Here is a 22,282-nt window from a genome sequence, read left to right on the forward strand (position 1 = left end):
GTCCCCCACATATGTCCCACTAAAATCACATGTCCCAATGATTATCTGCACACATATGTACGTGATCACCTACACACATATGTACATGATCATTTGCGTACATATGTTTGTGATCACACAAACCAATTATTATACACTTAACGGAATTTTTTTTACCAAAAACATGTAGCAGAATACATTTTGGCTTAAATTTATGACAAAATTTGATTTTATTGGATTTCTTTTAAAATAGAAAAAAGAAAATATTGTTTTTTTTCCAAATTTCTGCTTTTTTTGCGCTTATATTGCAAAAAATAAAAAATGGAGTCGTGAATAAATACCACCAAAATAAAGCTCTATTTGTGCGAACAAAATGATAAAAATGTCATTTGGGTACAGTGTAGCATGACCGCGCAATTGTCACTGAAAGCGCTAGAGCGATGAAAGCTGAAAATTGGGCTGGGAAGGAAGGGGGCGAAAGTGCCCTGTATTGAAGTGGTTAAACAAGTTAACTTAAAATATTTTTGGGTATACAGCACCAAAAACATAACTTACCTCTAAAGAAATGCACCCGACAGCCTGCTGACTGCTGGTTACTGTTACAATCTCCCGTTATAGGATGCCTTTATCTGTTAAAAATTAATAAATGATCCCGGATTCCCCTTACAGTGGTGAACTTCCACAACTTGATTTGTTTACCGTAACCAGCAGTATGTAGGATACACTTCATTAGAGGTAGGTTGTGTCCCTGGTGCTGTATACCCCCCCCCAAAAAAATTGTTAAAACTTCAACTTTAAAATAAAGGCAAAACTGTTTTTTTAGTTTTGGATAAAGTGGAGAGTGATTAGAACACCTGTCTGTGCTACTGTTAGGGAGATTAACTCTCTCTATATTTGTCCTGTTTACTGTTATCATTGAAAGTGAAACTAAAAGAAAATCCCAAATTTTGGGTTGTCCTCAGAAAAGTAATTGAGGGGACATCTTCCAATAGGGATACTAGTTCTGGTGACCTGGGGGTCCCCATGGAATTCCCTTGAATTACAGGAATTCCTCTCGCTTCCTGTTTGGCCATGAGACAGGAAGTAAAGGGAAATCTTTGCAATGGGACACAGATGAAAAAAAATCTCATGGGTTATAACCTTCCCTTACTCTATCCAAAATGCAAAAAAAAATGTTGCCTATAGTTCTACTTTAAGTGTTTTTTAAATGCAGCTTGCATGATTTGTCTTATATTAGCCTCCTCAAGTCCCCTGTAAAAGAGGACTCAGCCCGGGAGAAGGAGGGCCAAAATTAAGAGCCAGTCAGATTAGCTGCATTGCACATGTGCTGACAGAGAACATACTGACCGAAGGAGATAGAGCAAAGGGATGAGCTCATCAGTGCACTGCTTTTCATTGTTCAGTCAGTAGACTAGAGGTGCATTTAGACCCCTTTCACACCGAGGGCGTTTTGCAGGCGCTGTAGCGCTTGAAATAGCGCCTGCAATCCGCCCTCAAACTGTTGCTCCATTCATTCCAGTGTGAAAGCCCAAGGGCTTTCACACTGGAGCGGTGCACTGGCAGGACGTCAGGAAAAGTCCTGCCAGCAGCTTCTTTGGAGCGGTGGGTTTACCACTCCTCCACCGCTGCTCCCCATTGAAATCAATGGGGCAGCGCTGCATTACCGCCGGCAAAACGCCGCTATTGTGGGTGGTTTTAACCCTTTCTCGGCTGCTAGCGGGGGTAAAAGCGCCCCGCTAGTGGCCGAAATGCGCTGCAAATCTGACGGTAAAACGCAGCTAAAAATAGCAGCGTTTTACCGCCGACGCTATGGGCGCAGCAGTGTGAAAGGGGTCTTAAAGTGTATGCCCAGCCAATGGCTCAAAGTGACAATGTGTCTGCAAAGGACTCCTAACCACTTTATACTCACCTTACCTGCTATCCCTCGCTTCGCCTTCCTTTCTCTCTCAGCTGATGGTACAGTCAGCGTTAAGGGTGACCCATCCATCCAACTCCATGCCATCACTCTCTGTTTCACAGTGCTCAGGCCTAGTGACAGAATGTTGTGACCGAGCATTGTCACTGTCAATTGTATCTACAGAATATACTGTATTTATTTTTTTACCTTGTTTTTGTAGTCTTCTTCCAGAAACCTTGGTAGGCAGCATGTGCCAAGTGCCATTGTTGGTCTTTTATCGGCAAATCCTTGGGGACGTTCTATTGAAGGAGAGAGTGAACATGCAGAATATAGGTATGCAATGTTTCTAGTTTGAGTAATATTTCTAGTAAACATACAAGTTATCAGAATTGGTTTTATGTTAATTATTTCCTAGTCCTTACCTTATCCATACCACTACATAGTAGTGAATATGTAATAAGTAATCGGTATACTCTTGGGACTTACAGTCTTAAAACACAAAGGCTATAAGTAGATCAAGATGTCTCACCACAAACTATAGATAAATAGACTTATCTGCACTGTTCTTGTTCATTTTGCTTGAGTATCGGGACCTACTATGGTAATTTCTCCTACTTGGGTGGTGTGTAGATGAGGTATTACCATAGCTTTTCCCTGGAAAAGAAAAAGACTGACATCTAGCTATGTGCTGAAAAATATGTGTTCCATAACGATTTACAGTATTTGTGTTTTTCAGTTTTGGGTCTAAATAGAATGGTTATTTGCCTATATACCGTATATACTCGAGTATAGGCCGACCCGAATATAAGCCGAGGCCCCCAATTTACCCCCAAAAAAACTGGCAAACTTATTGACTCGTGTATAAGCCGAGGGTGAGACATGCCTGTCCATCCCTGTGTGTGTGTCCGTCCATCCCTGTGTGTCCGTCCATCCCTGTGTGTCCGTCCATCCCTGTGTGTCCGTCCATCCCTGTGTGTCCGTCCATCCATCCCTGTGTGTGTGTGTGTCCATCCATCCATCCATCCCTGTGTGTGTGTGTCTCCATCCATCCATCCATCCATCCCTGTGTGTGTGTGTCTCCATCCATCCATCCATCCATCCATCCCTGTGTGTGTGTGTCTCCATCCATCCATCCATCCATCCCTGTGTGTGTCTCCATCCATGTGTGTGTGTGTGTGTGTGTGTGTGTGTGTGTGTGTGTGTGTGTGTGTCCAGCCTACCTTTGTCCCGAGCCTCCGTCCCGTGCCTTGCCTCCTTGCCTCCGTCCCGTGCCGTGCCTTGCCTCCTTGCATCCGTCCCGTGTCGTGCCTTGCCTTGCCCCCGTCCCGTCCCGTCCCGTGCCGTGCCGTCCCGTGCCCTCTTCGTCGGCGGCCATTGTAAAGTTCAAAAGCTGCGCCGCCGCCTTCGCCTGTGATAGGCGGAACACTGAATTTCCCAGCAGCCTGTGTTCCGCCTATCACAGACGTCGTATCATCCTCGTCCGTAGTACGAGGATGATACGACGTCCGTGATAGGCGGAACACAGGCTGCTGGGAAATTCAGTGTTCCGCCTATCACAGGCGAAGGCGGAGCCGGAGGCGCGGCTTTTGAATAGAATGGCCGCTGTCTGTCTGCTCGACACGCTGATCGAGCGGGCAGACAGCGATGACTCGAGTATAAGCCGAGGGGGGCAATTTCAGCCTCAAAAAAGAGGCTGAAAATCTCGGCTTATACTCGAGTATATACGGTAGATCCAGAGATGGCACTGGGAATTTAAGTGGTCTGTTTATTCAATAAAGTTATATTGAAAAACAGCGCAATTTCCCTGATATTTTTTAACCGGTAGTTTAGTTGCTGCTTGTCACAGACAGGTTTATTTTGAAGGGGGTGGGATTCTGCTATATTTGTTTCTTCTATCACAATACAAGATTTCTGTATAATACTCCCCTGAGCCCAATCCAGTGATGTGCATGAGAGCAGAAAGTCTAATGGGTCTCTGCCTCCTCATTGGGTGTAACACAGCAGCTTGAGCCATTGGACAGAGCCGGTAGGTTTGACATGTTTGTTATTTAAAAAAAAAAAGCTGCAACTTTTACAAAGAACATTACAAATGTTAATAAGCTATTAACATGTCACCTGTTCTACCAGTGTTCATTTTGGCAGCAAATTTTGATTTATTTTTAGTCTTAGGACTAAAATGGCATTTTCGTTTTAGTCTCATTTTAGCCTTTTTCAATTGTTTTAGTCGTATTTAGTAGACTAAATCTCCAGTACATTTTAGTAGAATAAAATGTCCTACGTTTTAGTCTACTAAATCTCCAGTACATTTTAGTCGACTAAAATCTCCAGTACATTTTAGATGACTAAAACTAATTTAGTCTTCTAAAATCTAATGGGTGTAATTAAATTGTAATGCATTAGTTAACATTTCTCTACAATTTCCAAACTTATTATATACTGCTGGAGTAAAAAATCTCATATGTTTATTATTTAAGGTATTGAGGTATGAGCATGCACTACAGTCCATATTTTGAAGTCAAATTTCAATTTAGTTTTAGTCTTATGCCACGTACACACGATCGGAAATTCGGCCAGCAAAAGACCGATGAGAGCTTTTCATCGGAAAATGTGTGTAGGCTCCACACTTTTGCTGGTGGAATTTCGGCCAGCAAAAGATTGAGAGCATGTTCTCAATTTTTCCAATGGAGAAAGTTTTGATCGGAAATTCCGATCTGTAGCAATTCCAACGCGCAATGTTCGGAAACAATTTGGCGCATGCTCAGAAGCATTGAACTTAATTTTCTCGGCTTGTTGTAGTGTTGTACGTTACCGCGTTGTTGACAGTCGGAATTTGGTGTGATCGTGTGTAGGCAACACAAGCTTGAGCGGAATTCTATCGGAAAAACCATCCAAGGGTTTTCCGATTAGAATTCCGATCGTGTGTACGCGGCATAAGTCTTTTGACTAAAAGGCATTTTTAGTTTTAGTCCCATTTTAGTCATCTCAATTGTTTTAGTTTTAGTCGTATTTTAGTCAACTAAAATAGTATTAATTTATAAAATGTTTTAGTCGACAAAATTAACACTGTGTTCTACTAAGGAATTTAGAATTAGTCCTGATTAAATTTACAGACTCTAATTAAATGTAATTCCCAATTTTAATTTAAAAAAGTTATTACACTAAGGCTTTTTGTACACACATCGTGAATAGAAGTCTTTAAAACTCTTCTTGTAGAGTCTGTGAGTTCCTGCATTCTCAAATGTGACCATTCACTGCAGGTGATATTAAATTTATTTTGTTGCATAGCTTTTCAAAATGGGTGCTTGATTAAATTATACATTATTTTGGGCTTCTAAAAATTGGTTTGGTTGTTGGCTGAAATATTGACTTACAACGCCCATAAAAGATCGCTTACTGAATTTACCAAATTACTGACTTTAGAATGCATTCTCAGCTCCTAATGGAATGATGTACCGTATTTTCCGCACCATAAGGCGCACCGGATTATAAGGCGCAGTCTCAATTACGGGGACTATTTCTGTACTTGACCCATACATAAGGCGCACTGCATTATAAGATGCATGCTAAAACATACAGTCTACAAAAAAAAAAAAAAAAAAAGGTAACACAAGTAAAACAGTGAGTTTACTTGTACTTTATTTTACTATTTGACAGTACACTCACGTTATTTTTTAATCAATCTTCTCCCACAAATCCATTAAAGTCCTCATCTTCTGTGTCTGAATTGAACAGCTGGGCAATTTTGCCATCAAGCATGCCGGGTTCCCTCTCATCATTGTCATCATTGACTGAGTCAGTCTCGTTGCCAGGTGGCTGTTCAGCAATGATGCCGGCTTTCATAAAAGCTCGGACAACAGTTAAAGCAGATACCGTAGCCCAGGCATCCACAATCCATTCACATATGGTGGCATAGCTCGCCCAGCGCTGTCTCCCAGTCTTAGTAAAGGTGTGTTCACCGTCTGTCATCCATCGCTCCCATGCCATTCGCAACTTCACTTTGAACGCCCTGTTTACACCAACTTCCAGCGGTTGGAGTTCTTTTGTCAATCTTCCCGGAATGATGGCAAGCTCCGAATTCATTTGCTTCACTTGATTTTTCACAGTAGCGGTGAGATGGGCACGCATGGAGTCACAGATCAACAGGGATGATGATGCGTGGAAAAAAACATCCGGTCTCTTTACAAACACCTCTCTCAGTCACTCTCTCATTTTCTCCTCGTCCATCCAGCCCTTTTGATTGGCCTTAACGATGACTCCAGCTGGCAACTTTTCTTATGGCAGTGTCTTCCTCTTAAAAATGACTATAGGGGGTAGTTTCTGTCCATTACAGTGGCAACCAAGAACAACAGTGAAAGCTGATTTCTCATGCCCCGTGGTGCGTATCGATACCGTGCTGGTCCCCTTTTTCTCCACAGTATGGTTCACAGGGATGTCAAAAGTGAGGGGGACCTCGTCCATGTTGGTGATGTGCTTGGGCTGGATCTTTTTGTCAGTAATCTTGTTACTGCAGTAGATGGCCAGCTTTTCTTTGTAATCCACTGGCAGTTGCTGCGCCACGGTAGTCCTTGCGCGGATGGAGAAATGACACCTTTTCATAAAATTAAAGCACCAAGACGGACCTCCTTGAAAGTGTTTGATCATCATGTCTTGTGCTATCGTTATTGCCTTCAGTCGAATGGTGACTGTAGAGACGCTTCTCCTGGCTGTTCTTTGTTCAATAATCCATTGTTCAACTTGGTCTTCTAATTGTGGCCACCTCGCTTTGTTCCCGCGGAAACTTTGTTTCGTCTTCTTAACTTGGCACAGTTCATTTTCTTGCTTCCTCCACTTCCGAACTATAGATTCATTGATGTTGAATTCTTTCGCAGCTGCTCTATTCCCATTTACAACCGCGTAACTGATAGCCTGTAGTTTGAATTGTGCCTAATAAGCATGTCTCTTGACTGGTGCCATTTACGGTGGTCCTTAGACAAACAAATGTTGATAATGTAGGTAAGCGTACATACTGCACTTATTACGCAAAGTTCTCTGATTGGTTTATCGCTGCCAGTGTACGTCCCTGTGTCAGAGCGGGAAATGATTTTGGATTATTAGGTGCATGGCCAATTTGGAGGAAAATATAAGGCTCTTAGGTGCGCCTTATAGTGCGGAAAATACGGTATATAGGGGTTAATAATTGTCTGTACATTGTCTCCTTTGAGGACTGAATAATGCCCTTTTTACTGCCATCATAGCTTAAACCCTACGTCTGGTTTCGTAGTATAGAAGTATTTCCAGGGTGCGCACTCTAATGTAAGGAGGCAATTCACAGGGTTTGCACGCTACATCCAGTCCATTGAAAAAAGTGTGATATTGTTAAAAAGGTCATAGAATTAGAATGTATAGTACTGATGTGTGCATTTTTGAATGGACTTTAAAGCGGAGCACCACCCAAAAGGGGAAGTTCCACTTTAAGTACTCCTTCCCCCTCCCCTACCACTTTTGGCATGCCATTTTTTCTGGGGGGTGGGGGTGGGGGGACCTTTACCTAGTTTTGACAGGTACCCACTTCCACTCGGATCACCTTTGCCTTGTTCTCCTCTTCCCCTCCCTCCCTGCAGTCATCTGGGACATGTCACAGGTCTCGGATAACTGCCGGACCATTCAGGACATGCAGTGTGACATCTGCTTGCTCAGTGCGCATCCTGCTGTCACAGCCAGGTGCCCACAGCTCAGATTTTTCATATTTTTCATATTCACACATTTTATTGCACAGCAACAAAAAGGCCATCACATATGCATTAACATCAATTGTAAGGAAAGATTGAGTCCACACAGGGAGAGACTGCAAATTCTGGGCCCTCCTTCTCCCTTTTAACAGATTTAAAACTATTAAAACTACGGTACCTTTTCCACAAAGTACTTGATCCCACCTCCTTATCTCTCGCCTAGGTGAGGATGATGTGTGCTGGTTCTGACAAACCCAGGACCCCCCCCCCCCCCCCTCGCGCCTGGTGCTTCCTGTGATGTGTCGATACAGTCTGCTCTAATGCGTATTCACACAGTGGGGGGGGGGGGGGTGGCTGTGACTGATTATGAGGTCACAATTGGCATTTGAATCCAAGATTGTTGTGCAGGGCCAAGGACGGCATTGAAAATAATCAGGTTGTACAACGCTGGACTCGGTGGGCTGTTAAGCACCTGTTTTGTAAAAATCAGTAGCTACAGTACTTAAGAAAATTTAAATGGGGAAAAAAGGACACTGGGTCTTTTGAGATACGCATGTATTAACTGCATATATGTAAAACAGTACCAAACAAGGTACATATTTATATGCTAATAATGAAAGTAACAGCAGAAAAAAGAAGACCTGGTGCTAATGGCATGGTCTGTCCCCTCAGGACTTTAATAGACAGACTAAGTGAGTAAATAAAATGTTTTTTTTTTATTACAAAAATATCATAAAAATGTTATACATCATAAAATGCATCAAATAGTAATGCCCAAATACATGCTCATATAGTCCTTCAGATGTTTTTATGCCATTTGGTCATGGGAATTCTATAATATAGATATACATTAGTAAAGTATATACAAATTTCTTGAGTAAATACACGTATAATGCCACATATGGTTAATACCAATGTGCAGCCCATACTTACAAAAGATGCACAAGCAGATAGAGCAGTAAGCCAGAGATGTGATGGTCAATAGCCTGCAAGTCACACAGCACAGCCAAACACCAAACGGTCCCAATGATGGAAGGAAGGGGAATAAGGACACCAGGGAGGAGACAGTGAATGCCTCAGCTACAAGGACCCCTAGGCGTTGGAACATGAGTTCCAGCCTTGGACTGGCCAGCAATCAAATAGGTGGTGCGTGTAAAGGGCATATTAGTTCTGTGTTACTCTGTATGTACAAGAGCAAGGGTGGTCTAAATTAAGGTTTGTCCATAGTGATAAAATGCCTTGCAATGTGTATATATGTCTATGATTACCAGTGTCACCCCACCACAGACAGTGACATGTGGCTGACGCTGGGAAAAATGGCTGTAGAGCTTTAGAGACAAAAACCTCCTTGCATACCTTTAGTCTTGTTGACAACTGTGTATGGTATATCCACCAGACTATCCCGTGGCGTCACGAATGAGGCCTGGGATGCTGGTAAATATACCTGTATAGGACCTTAATTACCCCAAATATCGTATATAAGCTCGATTGGAGTCAGCTAGTCAGTGGATGAGGACAGTGGCTCCGGATGTCCATCATGGGATCCATCAGAGCAGTGGCCAGAGGGCGGAGTTATCTCCGGCGTCATTGCGCCACCGGAGGAGGTTTTTGTCTCTGGATCTACATCCATTTTCCCCAGCGTCACCCACACGTCACTGTCTGTGGTGGGGTGACACTGGTAGTCATAGATCTATATACTCATTGTAAGGCATTGTATCACTATGGACAAATCTTAATCTAGACTCCCTGTGCTCTTATACATACAGATTAACACAGAACTACTGAGCCCTTCACACACACCACCTATTTGATTGCTGGCCAGTCTAAGGCAGGAACTTATGTTACAATGCCTAGGGGTCCTTGTAGCTGAGGCATTCACTGTCTCCTACCTGGTGTCCCTATTCCCCTTCCTTCCATCATTTAGACCATTTGGCTATGCTGTGTGACTTACAGGCAACACATCTCCGGCTTACTGCTCTATCTGCTTGTGCATCTTTTGTAAGTATGGGCTCAACATTGGTATTAACCATATGTGGCATCATATGTGTATTTACTCGAGAAATTTGTATATACTTTACTAATGTATACTGTATATCTATATTGTAGAATTCCCATGACCCAAATGGCATAAAAACCTCTGAAGAAGGACTATATGTGGTCTGAAAACATGTCAGGTGCTACCGCCAGTATGCAATTTTGCTAGCCCACCCAGTCTCTAGGGGCAGCTTGTTTTACATACAAATGCATGTATTTGGGTATTACTATTTGATGCATTTTATGATGTATAACGTTTTTATATTTTTGTAATAAAATGAACCTATTTTATTTACTCACTTGGTCTATCAATTAAAGTAGTGAGGGGTCAGACCGTGCCATTGGCACCAGGTCCTCTTTTCTTTTTTTTTCTTTTTTTTTTTTCTTTCTGCTGTTTTCATATTGGATTATACAGACCAGTTTCTATTATACACTTCCCAATTCCTCTTCCTCATTAATAATAAAAGTAAGGTCTTAGTCCAGTGGGCAGTCAGCACATAGTAGTGGTAAAGCATGTCATCACCATTTTTACATGCATTTCCCGAAATTCACACTGAATACATTAGAATTTCAAGACCACTGACCTATAGTCACAAAATTCTGACTGTGGTTCAAAGTACATTGACTGTTGTTGCTCCTCGTTTCAGATTTAATTTGCAATCCACTGCTGGCCACATTCCCCAGACTAATGGATCAGCCTGATATCATGGATGCTTTGAGGGTAAGTGCATAGCGCTGATTGCCAAAACCTATTTTATGCAACGAAAATATATAATGCCACTTGGGAAGAAATTTGTCAATGTTAGTCTGTAATCGAGCATAAAATACATTGTTTGATGCAGGACTGAAGCAGTGGAATGCTGACTTCGCCTCTACCATTGGTGATATTCACCTTACCCCAAGACAATTCTCAACTGTTCACCCAGTGAATGTATTTTTTAGCATTGAATCTTGGAGAAAACAGATTTTGCATCCCTATACAGTTTCCACTGTGTTCTGTGGTGTTGCTACTTATGTAAGTTCCTAAGTTCCTGGAGTAGGGGTCAGATCATAGCTGTAACGATCTAGTTCTTATGCCACTCCCAGTGCATATACCAACAGAAAGTACTGTTGCTGCTTTGGAATGAGCCAATGTGAGTATTTTATTGTGTACCTCTGCCAGGCTAAATTCTTACCTTGTCTATTGGCATGTGTGGTCATGGAGGAATGCCTGGGAGAAGTGTTTACTAGTTTCTTGGGGGTGTTGTCTGCACTGTGCCCCTGCTATTTTTTTATTTGGACACTTACGTCTTGGAACTGGGGTAACTGAGGTGGAATTTAAAGCTGGACACCTTATGGGTCTAATTAGGTGACTAAAGCATGATGGCTTTAACTGCAACAAGAAATTAGTTTGTCCTTTGGACCTTATCTTTTTTTTACCAGTTAACTAATATTGCTTGGTGACTGCAATATTCACTTGAAAAAAGTGGATGCTCTATTATTTGTCAGGGAAGGGAAGCATGTGGAAACTGATTTTAGATCCTCTTTAACCCCCCCCCCCCACACACACTTTTAAAATTAACATTAAAATGTTAATAAATCCACATGTATTGCTACCCCCAAAGGAGCTGCAGAGTAATTTGGGTTCTCTGTTCTGTGCCACCCTCCTTCCTTCTGGCACACCTGGTTGAGTGAAAGTTACTGCAGCAGCTATAGGAACACAAGTGTGGATACCTTTTAACTCAACTGTGAATTTAGCCACAGGAAATAAACACAAGACCGTTTAGTGGTAAATGAACTCAGTGTATTGGTGTGGTTGCAGTTCAGCACCACAGGGCAGCAGCTACAGATAACAACTGCAGCCGGTGTTTTTCCCACTCTTTTTTTTTTTCGACTTTAAGTTTTTTATTGAGTATAATATAGAGTTACAGGTACAATTAACACAGTACGTCGAACAGCGAGGTCAATACATAACATATACAATGGTTTCGTTGTTAAACACTGTTATACGTATACATCAGTAGGTAGTGTAATTAAAAAATGTATATAAGGAAATAAAAAGGAATAAAGGGAAAAAAGAAAAGCAAGGTAAGTAGTATGACCCGAGAAAACGTAACCAGAATTCCCACTAGTGTAGCACCCCGTAGGGGATCATTAGTGCTACACCAATGGGAGATTCCCCCTAGAGGTCGTTAGACTAAAGTGTCATTTCATTGGAGATATAGTAAAAAAGGGGGGGTAATCCAAGGAACAAGTAAAAGATAACATCTAGTATTGCTCGGTCAAGAATTAAGGACTAGGTCTAAAAATTACCATCATGGAGTACTAGTCACAGCTGAGTTCCACTTTATCCAGGGTTGCCAATTAGCAGTGGTTTTAGAAGACCGACCACTGGCCATTGTCAACCCGGACTCGTAGTTGCAATGTAGAGTCACTATATCTGACACTTGCGCTAAAGTGAGAGGGGTGTCCAATCTCCACTGTCTGGTGATATTAAGCCTGGCAGCAAGTAGTATATGTGTGGCGACACATCTCATGTTGTGAGGAATTTGATCAATGGTCAAATTGAGTATAGCCAATGCAGGGGTCTGGGGCACAGTGCAATTAGTAATTGAGGAAATGAGATTGAAAACATCCTCCCAATATTGTTTTAGATGAGGGCAAGCCCATAGGATGTGGATTAAGTTTCCGGTTTCTGATTTGCACCGCCAACAGCTATTGGTGGAATGGGGATCGAAGGATGCTAATCTAGTTGGGGTAAGGTAATACCTTAATGAGATTTTTTGCATGAGTTCCCACAATGCTGCACACTTTGTATATTTGTAGGTAACATTAATTGCCAATTGCCACTGGTCGTCCGTATACGAGCGTGTTAAGTCTGTCTCCCATTTATGATGGGGAGCCAATTTAAGGAAGGTGTGTTTGTGTTGTAGGAGATTGTAAAAGTGAGTTATGCCTTTAATATTTGAAATTGTATTATTGAGAAACTTCCAAGTCTTTAGGGTAATTGTATACAGCGGGGAAGGCGTATTAGATAAGCAGTGCCCGATGCGCATGTAAGTAAAGTATTCTGAGCTGGGAAGATTATATTCAGATTGCAGTTGGGAGAAGGGTTTGAGATGGTGATTTTGGTACAAGTGTTGGAGGGTATGAATACCTTTGACAGACCAGAGTGAAGTCGGTAAGTCAGGTGTTAAATGAGTAAGTGTTTCTAAAGGAATACTAAAGTTGGGGGAAGGAGTTTCGGGAAGTCTGTTGACAAGTCTACGCCATGCCAGGGCCGACGCTTTCATAGTCGGGGATAAGTAGGTCGGAATGTTAGTACCTAGAGGTATACTGAGCAGCCAGTGTTTTAAATCAGTGTTATTGATCGTTTGTCGTTCTATCTGGGCCCAAGGAGTGAGTGGTTGTGGGCAAAGCCAATGTGGAAGTTGGGCTAATATGGCAGCTGAGTGGTAGTCTTTAAAGTCTATGGAGCCTATTCCGCCCACTGTTTTGTGTTTGATGAGATATGAGTGAGCACACCGGGGTTTCTTCCCCTTCCAGAGATATTTATTGTATATTGTTTGTAATGAACGGAAGAATGTAGTAGGGAGAGGGATAGGAAGTGTGCGGAAGAAATAGAGGATTTGGGGGAGGCAAATCATTTTGAAGGCGGCGAGTTTACCAGTCCATGAAAGTTCATGCTTTGCTAGTTTCTGTGATGTTTGTTGTATGTTGTGTAAGAGTGTAGGGAAATTGACCGAGTAGAGATGTTTTAGGGATCTTGGTAGTTGGATGCCAAGATATGGGATGTGAGTAGATGCCCATTGAAATGGATATTGTATTTGCAGGAGATTTTTCGTGGTGGCGTCAATATTTATATCAAGTATGAGGGATTTGGACTCATTTACTTTGTAAAGTGAGACCGAACTGAACCATTTAAGTAGTCTATGAACCTCAGCCAGGGAAGAGGTCGGGTTAGTAAGACTCAAGATGACATCATCTGCGAACAAGCAAATTTTATGGGAAACAGGGCCAATTGTTATATAAGTGATAGTAGAGAGAGACCTTATATGTTCAGCCAGGGGTTCCATAACTAAGTTGAAAATAAGGGGTGATAGGGGGCAACCCTGGCGGTTACCATTGGTGATGGAAAATGGGCGGGATAGCATTCCTTCCGTGAAGACTTGTGCTTCCGGAGTAGAATATAGTGCCATGATGGCATTTAATATAAGACCTGTAAAACCAAACTTTTTCAAGACTGAGGTGAGGTAGGGCCAGTGAACTCTATCGAACGCCTTCTCTGCATCCAAAGAGAGAAGCAGAGAAGGCGTTCCTGTTGATTGTGCTTGGTGTATTAAGTTGAGCATTCTTCTGGTGGCATCTGGGGCTTGCCTCCCTTTGGTGAAACCTGCCTGATCCTGGTGAATGAGGTGGGGCATGATGTCAATTAGTCTACGGGCAATAGTTTTGGCGTATATTTTCAGATCTTGATTTAATAGTGAAATTGGGCAGAAGTTTTGGGGGACATTCGGTTCTTTCCCTGGCTTAGGTATAGTTATCACAAATGCTTTTAAGTATTCTTTATTAAAAGTAGAAGAGGAGGCAACGTTGTTAAAAAGTTCAGTCAAATGGGGGACTAGAAGTGGAGCAAATTGTTTAAAATATTCTCCAGTGAGTCCGTCTGGGCCTGGAGATTTGCCATTTGGCAGTGTTTTGATAGTTTCCAAAATTTCTTGTTCGGAGAACGGGGCATTGAGTTCGGTCAATTGGTCTGCAGTCAAAGTGGGGAGGTCTAGATTTTGAAGGAAATTGTCGATATTAGTTTGCGAAGCTTGTGGAATAGTAGGGCCTCGTGCAAGGTTGTACAGGTCGCTATAATAGGAACTAAAGGCGTCAGCAATGTCCTGGGGGTCGCTAAGGTTAATTTTGGTATGGGGGTGAATCAAATGGGTAATTTTGGTCTTAAGGCGTCGCCCTTTTATGCGTTGCGCTAGTTTTTTGCCTGCTTTATTAGAGGTTGAGTACGTCGTTGCTTTCACTTTCCTCAGGAGATGTTCATAAGAGTGGAGCAAAAAGGTCCTGAGATCCTGACGGAGGGACAATAATTTGTCTGTCAATATGTGACTAGGGTCTGATTTATGTTTCAGTTCTAATGCAGAAATTTGGGCTGTTAATTCGTCAAAACGTTGCGTCCTCTTTTTTTTGTGAAGGGAACCCAATTTTATGAGTACCCCTCTCACATATGCTTTATGGGCACTCCACACCACTCCTGGATCAGACACAGTGCCCTTGTTGAGCTGGAAATAATCTGTAATATGGGTTGAGATTTCTGATGTGTATTGATCGTTTTGGAGGAGGTAGTTGTTAGCTCTCCATAGGTGATCAGTGGGGGAGGAACGGGAAGTATCGATAGAAATAGAAATAGGAGCGTGGTCTGACCAAGTCGTGGTGTGGATTGCAGAATCTACAATTTTTTGCAAGGTCCACTTATCAGATAGGAATAGATCTATTCTCGAGTAAGAACGATGCCTGGCGGAGAAAAAGGTAAAGTCTCGTTCAGAGCCATGATGGCAACGCCAGATGTCGTAAAGGTCATGGTTGGAAATGAAGTCTCTCAGAGGTGACCCGAGTCTTGTAGCAGTAGATGTGGAATCCATCAGTGGATCTGGAGTCAAGTTGAAGTCACCGCACATCATGAATCGATGTTTTTGATCAGGTTTTGCGAGTCGGAGTACTTTGTGGAGGAAGCTCAATTGAAGGGAATTAGGAGCATAAACATTAAGGAGCATATAGGTTGTTCGGTTAATGTTACAGGTGAGGATGAGGTATCTGCCCTCTGGATCTGATGTGGCATCTAGAAGTTGGAAGTCAACAGTGTGTTTGACAGCGATCATAACTCCTCTAGATTTGGTGGTATGAGTGGCGTGGAAGACATGAGGAAACAAATGGTGTTTGCAGAGCGGGGTGTCCTCTGGCAGTAGGTGGGTCTCTTGTACGCAAATGATGTCACTACGGAGGTCAGAGGCAGTTTTCCACAGTGAGTGGCGTTTGGCCGGATGGTTTAAACCATTGGCATTCAGAGACACAATGGGGAGTGACATCCTGTGTTGGAGAAAGTGAGCAATCAGTGGAGTATTGTATTGGGATCCCTCACGATTAGGGGAACTCAGTATTGAGCAAAAGCTATACGAATCCAGGCACAAAAGTGTCGGTCAAAGGAGACGGGAGTTCAAGTGATCTCTGAGCTGTGGATAGAGCAATACTGTGCTGGTTAAATTAAAAATAAAACAGAGAAAGAGGCAGAGAGTGAAATTTGATGGTACTAGTGTGTCCCAGTGATACAAATCTGTCTCAGAACTCTAGGCTGCTCGGGGTTGGTAGTTTTGTATGTACTTGCAATGGTATTAATAAAAAAAAGAAAATTAAAATATACAAAGAAAACTTGTTGGAGGGGTGCAAATAGCACTTATTAAAGCCTCCAAATAGGGGTTGAACAGTTCGGATATCCAGGAAACGAAAGGTGGTGTGTCGGTAAATCAAAGCTCCCGGGAGCTAATAAAACGTGTAACAGAACAGCATAAAGCGGCCAAGTAGTAGTAGGTGAGGCGGCATTAGGATTTGTTAAAGTCAAGGTTTCGACTGAGCCCAGGTTGAGCTCTTTGATGGTTGGTCGAGATGGGGGGTTCGATCACAACACCCCAGGAGTGGAGGAGATGAAGGCCCTTGTCAAGCGTACCAATCACATGTGTGTGACCATTTTTGGCAATGAGGAGTGTGGCTGGATAGCGCCATTTGTAGGGGATTTTGTGGTTTTGCAGCGACTTGGTGATTGGATTAAGATGCCTTCTCATTTGTAAGGTATATTTGGAGAGATCCGGGAACAATTGGATTCCTGTATAAGGAGACGGTAAAGGAGATTTTTCTTTCATGCCTAGTAGTACTCTTTCTTTCACGTGGTAGAAATGGATCCTCAAGAGCACATCTCTAGGGATCGAGGCCGCTAAGTGGGGCGGTTTGGCAATTCTGTGAATGCGGTCAATGATCAAGTCGCGTGGGGGTATGTCTGGTATTAGAACCCGAATGAGCTCTTTGGCGTAGCGTGGTAAATCAGTAGGGGGGACATTTTCGGGGACCCCCCGCAGCTTGAGGTTGTTCCTGCGAGACCTGTCCTCGAGGTCGGCCAGTTTGGCTTTTATCCAGGATTGTTCTTCTTTTAGGTCCTCACAGGTATCAATTATGTCATTGACTGTAGTGGAGCAGTCAGCCATTGCCGTTTCTGTTTTAGTCACTCTGTCAGATAAAGAGTTAAAATCATATGTGATTTTAGAGAACATTGAGGAGAGATCAGTCATTAAGGAAGACTGGAGGGATAGGAGCATCTCCTTTAAAGTTGTGTCCAGCACTGGCTGGCCTGCTGTGGGAAAGGCAGCCATGGAGGATTGCAGGGCCTGTCCAGAAAACAGAGGAGTTGAAGCCTGGGACTCAATTTGGGGGTGGGAAGGCCGCTGCGGTGGCGTGTCTAGCCGCACTTTGGCTTTGGCCGGACTATCCAGTAAAGAATCGAGCGTTTGGTCAAGGGGGGGTGAAGAAGGAGTACCTGTGTCCAGGGTATCCATCGCTGGATCGTTCGGAACATTGTATGCCTCGCTTCGTGCAGTCCGGTCGGCGCCATTTTGACTGGGCGCGGAACGATCCGCCGGTTTGTATGCAAACTCAGTGAGTTTCTGAGGTTTGCGATCGGTGAGTCTCTTCCGAGATGAGCTCATCGTTTTCTCCGGTCGTTACTGTGCGGAATACCCGCGGATGGTTCGTCGATGTTGGCCTGAGTCGTGAGGTAAAAGCTCCCGGTTGACGAGCTGAGGAATCAGGCGTCCATCTTCCTTCCTGGCTAGCCACGCCCCCTTTCTCCCACTCTTCATTCATAGCCAAGCACCTGGCTACACACAAAAATAAAAATGCATCCTTGACTTGATATGCTATTCATTATGCTTCAAATACTTGTGTACTCAGAGTGAACAGGAAGATGGGTGTTGTACTGAATGCATAGAGGCAAGGTTATCAGCAGCTGGTTGTTGCAGGCTGCACCAGTCACTGACATTTGGAATCCATCGTCATGATTTTCTGATGACGGGACAAATCTGAGCCACTGAAACGTGTTGTCTAGACATACAGACCTTGCTTAAAACTTTTATTGTAATAAATACTTTTGGACTCCTGCTCTTATATCTTCATTCAGTTCTAGTCCAAAAGTTGTTCTGGGAGCCCTTCTGTTTTGTGAGAGCTGTTTACTCAGCATTGATATGCTGTATACCGCCAGTTATAGAATAATTTGCGAAAATTAGGCCAGCTACCTATGCCTAATTCATGCTAAGATCTAACAGTACTAACATCTGTGGGAAAATATTTCATATTCACATCACATGAACTTTCCAGGAAGCACTGGTTAAAGGATTTATTGTGTCCTTATAGCAGTGGGTGAGGTCTGCACTGGGTTCTGCTAGGGATGCAGTGAGTACAGGAACATGTGGGCAGGGCTTGGACAGCCTCAGATTACAAAAATGCAATGGCACTGTTAGTTATAAATATAGTGATTAATCACCAGGGATAGGCATCTGTACATTACAGTAGCATTACTTGAAAATCACCATGCAGATTTGTAGTGTGGATAGACTGCTACACTGTGCTTGAACGCAATGTTGCATATTTTGTTAAAGTGGAAGCAAAGTTTTATTTTTTTCTTATACCTACAGGTAAGCCTATAATAAGGCTTACCTGTAGGTACTGTGAATATCTCTTAAACTTGCACAGTTTAGGAGATATTCAGAGTGCACCAAGCTGAAAAAGTAATCGGCGCATGCGCTCTGAAGGTCCGGCTTTGCGATTCCGGACCTTTAGAGCCTGTGTCGTAACAGTGGCTCCTGCACGCATGTGTGAGAGTGAGATCATTGCGGATCTGGCCACTCACAGTGCCGGAGCCCACAAACCCGGAAGAAACGCTGGGGAAGATGTCAGCTGTCTCAGCTGTGTGCAGGCGTGGGAGGGCTTTGTTCTAAGCTAAGTATTTCATCTTGAGCTAGTATGCTATGCGAACCTTGAAGCTGACTGGATACTATACGTATTATAATAGCTAATGGGGTCCTCTCTGACCCTTTCTGTATCTCAAACGGTACTACACAGGGCTGTCCCCTTTCACCCCTTCTCTATGCCTTGGTACTGGAACCCTTCTTTTTTTATATATATATTCTTTATTTTTCCTTTTCCTCTTTATACAAACAACTTTATACAAAACTTTAATACACTTTTTTTGAGAGGGGTCTTCTTTCCCCACTTTTTTCACATTACATTTCACTTAAGCAACCCTCTCATATCCTTTCCCCCCCTCCCTCCACCCTGAGGCAAAAAAAAAGGGGGAGAGATCTGCCCCCTCTCTCTCTCTCCCCTTACTCATTCACCTCCCTCTCTGTCCCCTTAGCCTTCCAGTATTGCACGACAGTCCCCCATCTCCAAGAATGTCAGCCACTGTTGCCATATCCCTTGATATTTCCCTTCTGTGGCTTGCGTTTTATGTATCGATTCTTCTATTAACCTAATTTGTTCCACCCTCTTCACCCATTCCATTATTGTTGGCACCTGTATAGTTCTCCAATGGCATGGGATCAGCGCTTTGGCTGCATTCAACAAGTGCGGGACTATCGTCCCCTTATATTTCGATACTCCATTCTCTGTATCATGGAATAAACATACCCATGGGCATTTTCTAATCCTGTTTCCTGTCACCAAAAATATGATTTCTATTATTTTATCCCAGTAAGGGGTTATTTTAATACAATCCCACCATAGATGTTTGAGGGAACCCTGCTCTGTGCATTCCCTCCAGCAAGTTGATTGCTCATTCCCTCTGAGCCTCCGCATTCTATGGGGTATCATATACCACCTTGCTATTAATTTGTATGACATTTCAAGCGTACGGGAATCTCTTGGGAGCATGTGAGTCATCTTAAGTATTTTCACCCTGTGCTCTTCATTTCTTAGTGACCCTAATTCCCCTTCCCATTTTCCCAGATATTCCGGCAACTCCATATCTGCCTCCCGCCTTAATATTTTATATATTTTCGATACCCTTTTCACTAAACATTGTGCAATTTCTCTAGTGGTCTTAAAAGTGTCTTTCCTCGTAAGGGCTGTGGGAGCCCTTGTTTGAAGTGCAATAATTGAGTATGTCTCCATCTGTCCAATGGTTTGTGTCCCCACTCTTGTGTAATTTCACTATATGTATATAACCTATTCCCTTTAATCACCTCCCCTAATGTTATTTCCTCTCTCTTTGCCCATCTACTAAAATATAGGCGTTCCTCCTTCCCTGGTAAAAAATAATTTGTGTCCAAGAGTGGCATTAATGGAGAATTGTGAGTCCAGCTGTGTACCTTATTAATTTTGTCCCAAATTTTTAGTGTATGTCTTGTTATAGAACTAGTGCTTACTCCTAGATTCCGCCATTGCGGTGGTATCCATATCATTTTTGCTATATCCCTCCCACACAGTCTAGTTTCTAACTCTGCCCAGCTCTTCTCTTTCTGATTATGTAACCAGTCCGCTACTCTGGATATTACTATCGCCTCATAATATTTTTTAAAATCTGGTAATGTCACTCCTCCTCGGTCCTTTTCTTTCACAAGAACGTTATACGCAATGCACGGCCTTTTCGGGGCCCATATAAATGACACGACCAGAGATTTTAACTTTCTAAAAAAAACTTGTCGGTATCGGAACAGGTATCATTTGAAATGTGTAAATTACAATTGGCAATATAAAATTTTTTATTGCATTTATTTTACCCATCCATGATGATGCTTTGTACTTCATGCTATTCATATGCACCTTAATTTTATTTAAGAGGGGGATATAATTAGCTTCATATAAATTAGACCCTTGTGCCGTTCTTATGTATGATACGCCGGAACCCAGACATCTCAGGAATCACCAGTGATCAAGCCCAATATAAGATCTCGTCATATGCCGATGATCTCTTGTTTTCCCTGACTAATCCGGTCGTTTCTCTCCCAAACCTAATAAAAGAATTTCAGAGATATGGGAACAAATCAAACCTAAAAATTTATATTGACAAATCCTCAGCTATGGGAATTAATATGACAGCCGACAAATTGACCCCCCTGAAATCTATATTTAACTTTAAATGGTCCGTCAGTCACTTTACCTATTTAGGAACCCATATACCTAGAGATCTGAAATGTAAATTTGAATTGAACTTTCCGCTAATGATGTCCAAGGCAAAAGGACTGCTCGAGGAATGGGGAAATGGCCTTCACTCCTGGTTCGTGCATTCTCCCGAAATTTCTTTACTTATTTCAAGCATTGCCAATCGGGATACCTTCCCTATATTTAAACAGGTACACGCAATGTTCATAAAATTTATTTGGGCACAAACGAAACCTAGACTGTGCCGACGTTACCTAACGTTACCGAAACATTATGAAGGTCTGGCCCTTCCCGACGTGAAACATTACCACCAAGCGGTACATCTAGGGAGGATTATTGACTGGAATAGACACAAACAAATCAAATTATGGGTTCAAATAGAACGCACCCAGGTAAGAGTCCCATTGAAAGGGGCAATTTGATGCTATGATCGACTCCTTCCAGACATGACTACGCACCCTATTATAGGTGCCCCACTATACGAAGGCTCGAGAGTAACAAAGACCACCTCCCTGACCTGCAAACAGTCCCCTCTGTTCCCTTTTTTTTTGGCCAACCCGGCATTCGCACCAGGACTAGAATACTCAGAGTATGGTACGCTATGGACGGAGGGTAAAGATTGCACATTACACTACATAGACAGGGACCGCTGGGCCTCGATACAATCTCTGACGAGTGGCACGGGAGGATTTCAGCTATCATTTTGGAAAGCAATTCGTATACACCATTTCATCCACTCAATACCAGACCCTGCACATTTTTTTTTTTTTTAATCAAAAAAGGTTTTTATTGATTCAAGTATACAGCAATTTCCAGTGCACAGTTACATTTAAACGGTTTTCATATGTCAATGTACATACAGGCATTACATCAGCACATGATTCCCTCCTATTGTTCCCAGTTCGCTCAGGGTTTCCCCAGTCTGCTTGTCCTGTCTGGCCTAAGCATTCCATTTTTATAGACCTTGTAGTAGTCTTGACATTATAAGCTCATTCGGGCTCAGCCCAGGTGTGTCCAGCCATTGTGACCATAGGCGCTCAAACCTTCCTGGGCACCCCCTGTGCTGGTATATGCATTTTTCCATTATGAGGGTTCTGCCCATATGTGTTATCCAAGTCGCCGCTACAGGGGGCACCGCCGATTTCCAGCCCAGCAAAATAAGTTTTCTAACCTGGAATAGCGCCCTGGAGACTGCCACTCTGATCGGCTCCTCGGGAATCACATCCTCCAGGACCCCTAGAATACAACATATGGGATCCGTAGGTATCTGCGTTTGAAACACCATATTGATCATGTTCACTACCTCCTTCCAATACCCGTGGAGCTTCAGGCAGCACCACAAGAGGTGGACGAGGTCCCCCTCATGTTGCCTGCACCTACCGCAGAAGGGGTCATCTAGCCTGCCCATCCTGCAGAGCCTAACAGGTGTGTAATGTGCTCTCAGTATAATATAAAGCTGGGATACTTTTTGTGCCACATTCAA

The 22,282-nt window shown here is 42.9% G+C and overlaps 1 protein-coding gene across 4 annotated transcripts in view; it reads left to right on the forward strand.

The window, feature by feature from the left end:
* The window catches only part of NPHP1 (nephrocystin 1), a 135,874-nt gene that overhangs the window by 97,818 nt on the left and 15,774 nt on the right, over nt 1-22,282 (forward strand). For all 4 annotated transcript variants that reach the window (XM_077486091.1, XM_077486087.1, XM_077486088.1 and 1 more), the window contains exons 18-19: nt 2,097-2,209; nt 10,266-10,339. In XM_077486091.1, coding sequence (XP_077342217.1) covers nt 2,097-2,209; nt 10,266-10,339 — 187 coding nt within the window. The remainder of the gene's footprint in view (nt 1-2,096; nt 2,210-10,265; nt 10,340-22,282) is intronic.

The sequence above is a fragment of the Lithobates pipiens genome, unplaced genomic scaffold, assembly GCF_037356315.1.
Source record: "Lithobates pipiens isolate NorthernLeopardFrog02 unplaced genomic scaffold, aLitPip1_a1.2 Scaffold_18, whole genome shotgun sequence".
NCBI classification, from domain to species: Eukaryota; Metazoa; Chordata; class Amphibia; order Anura; family Ranidae; genus Lithobates; species Lithobates pipiens.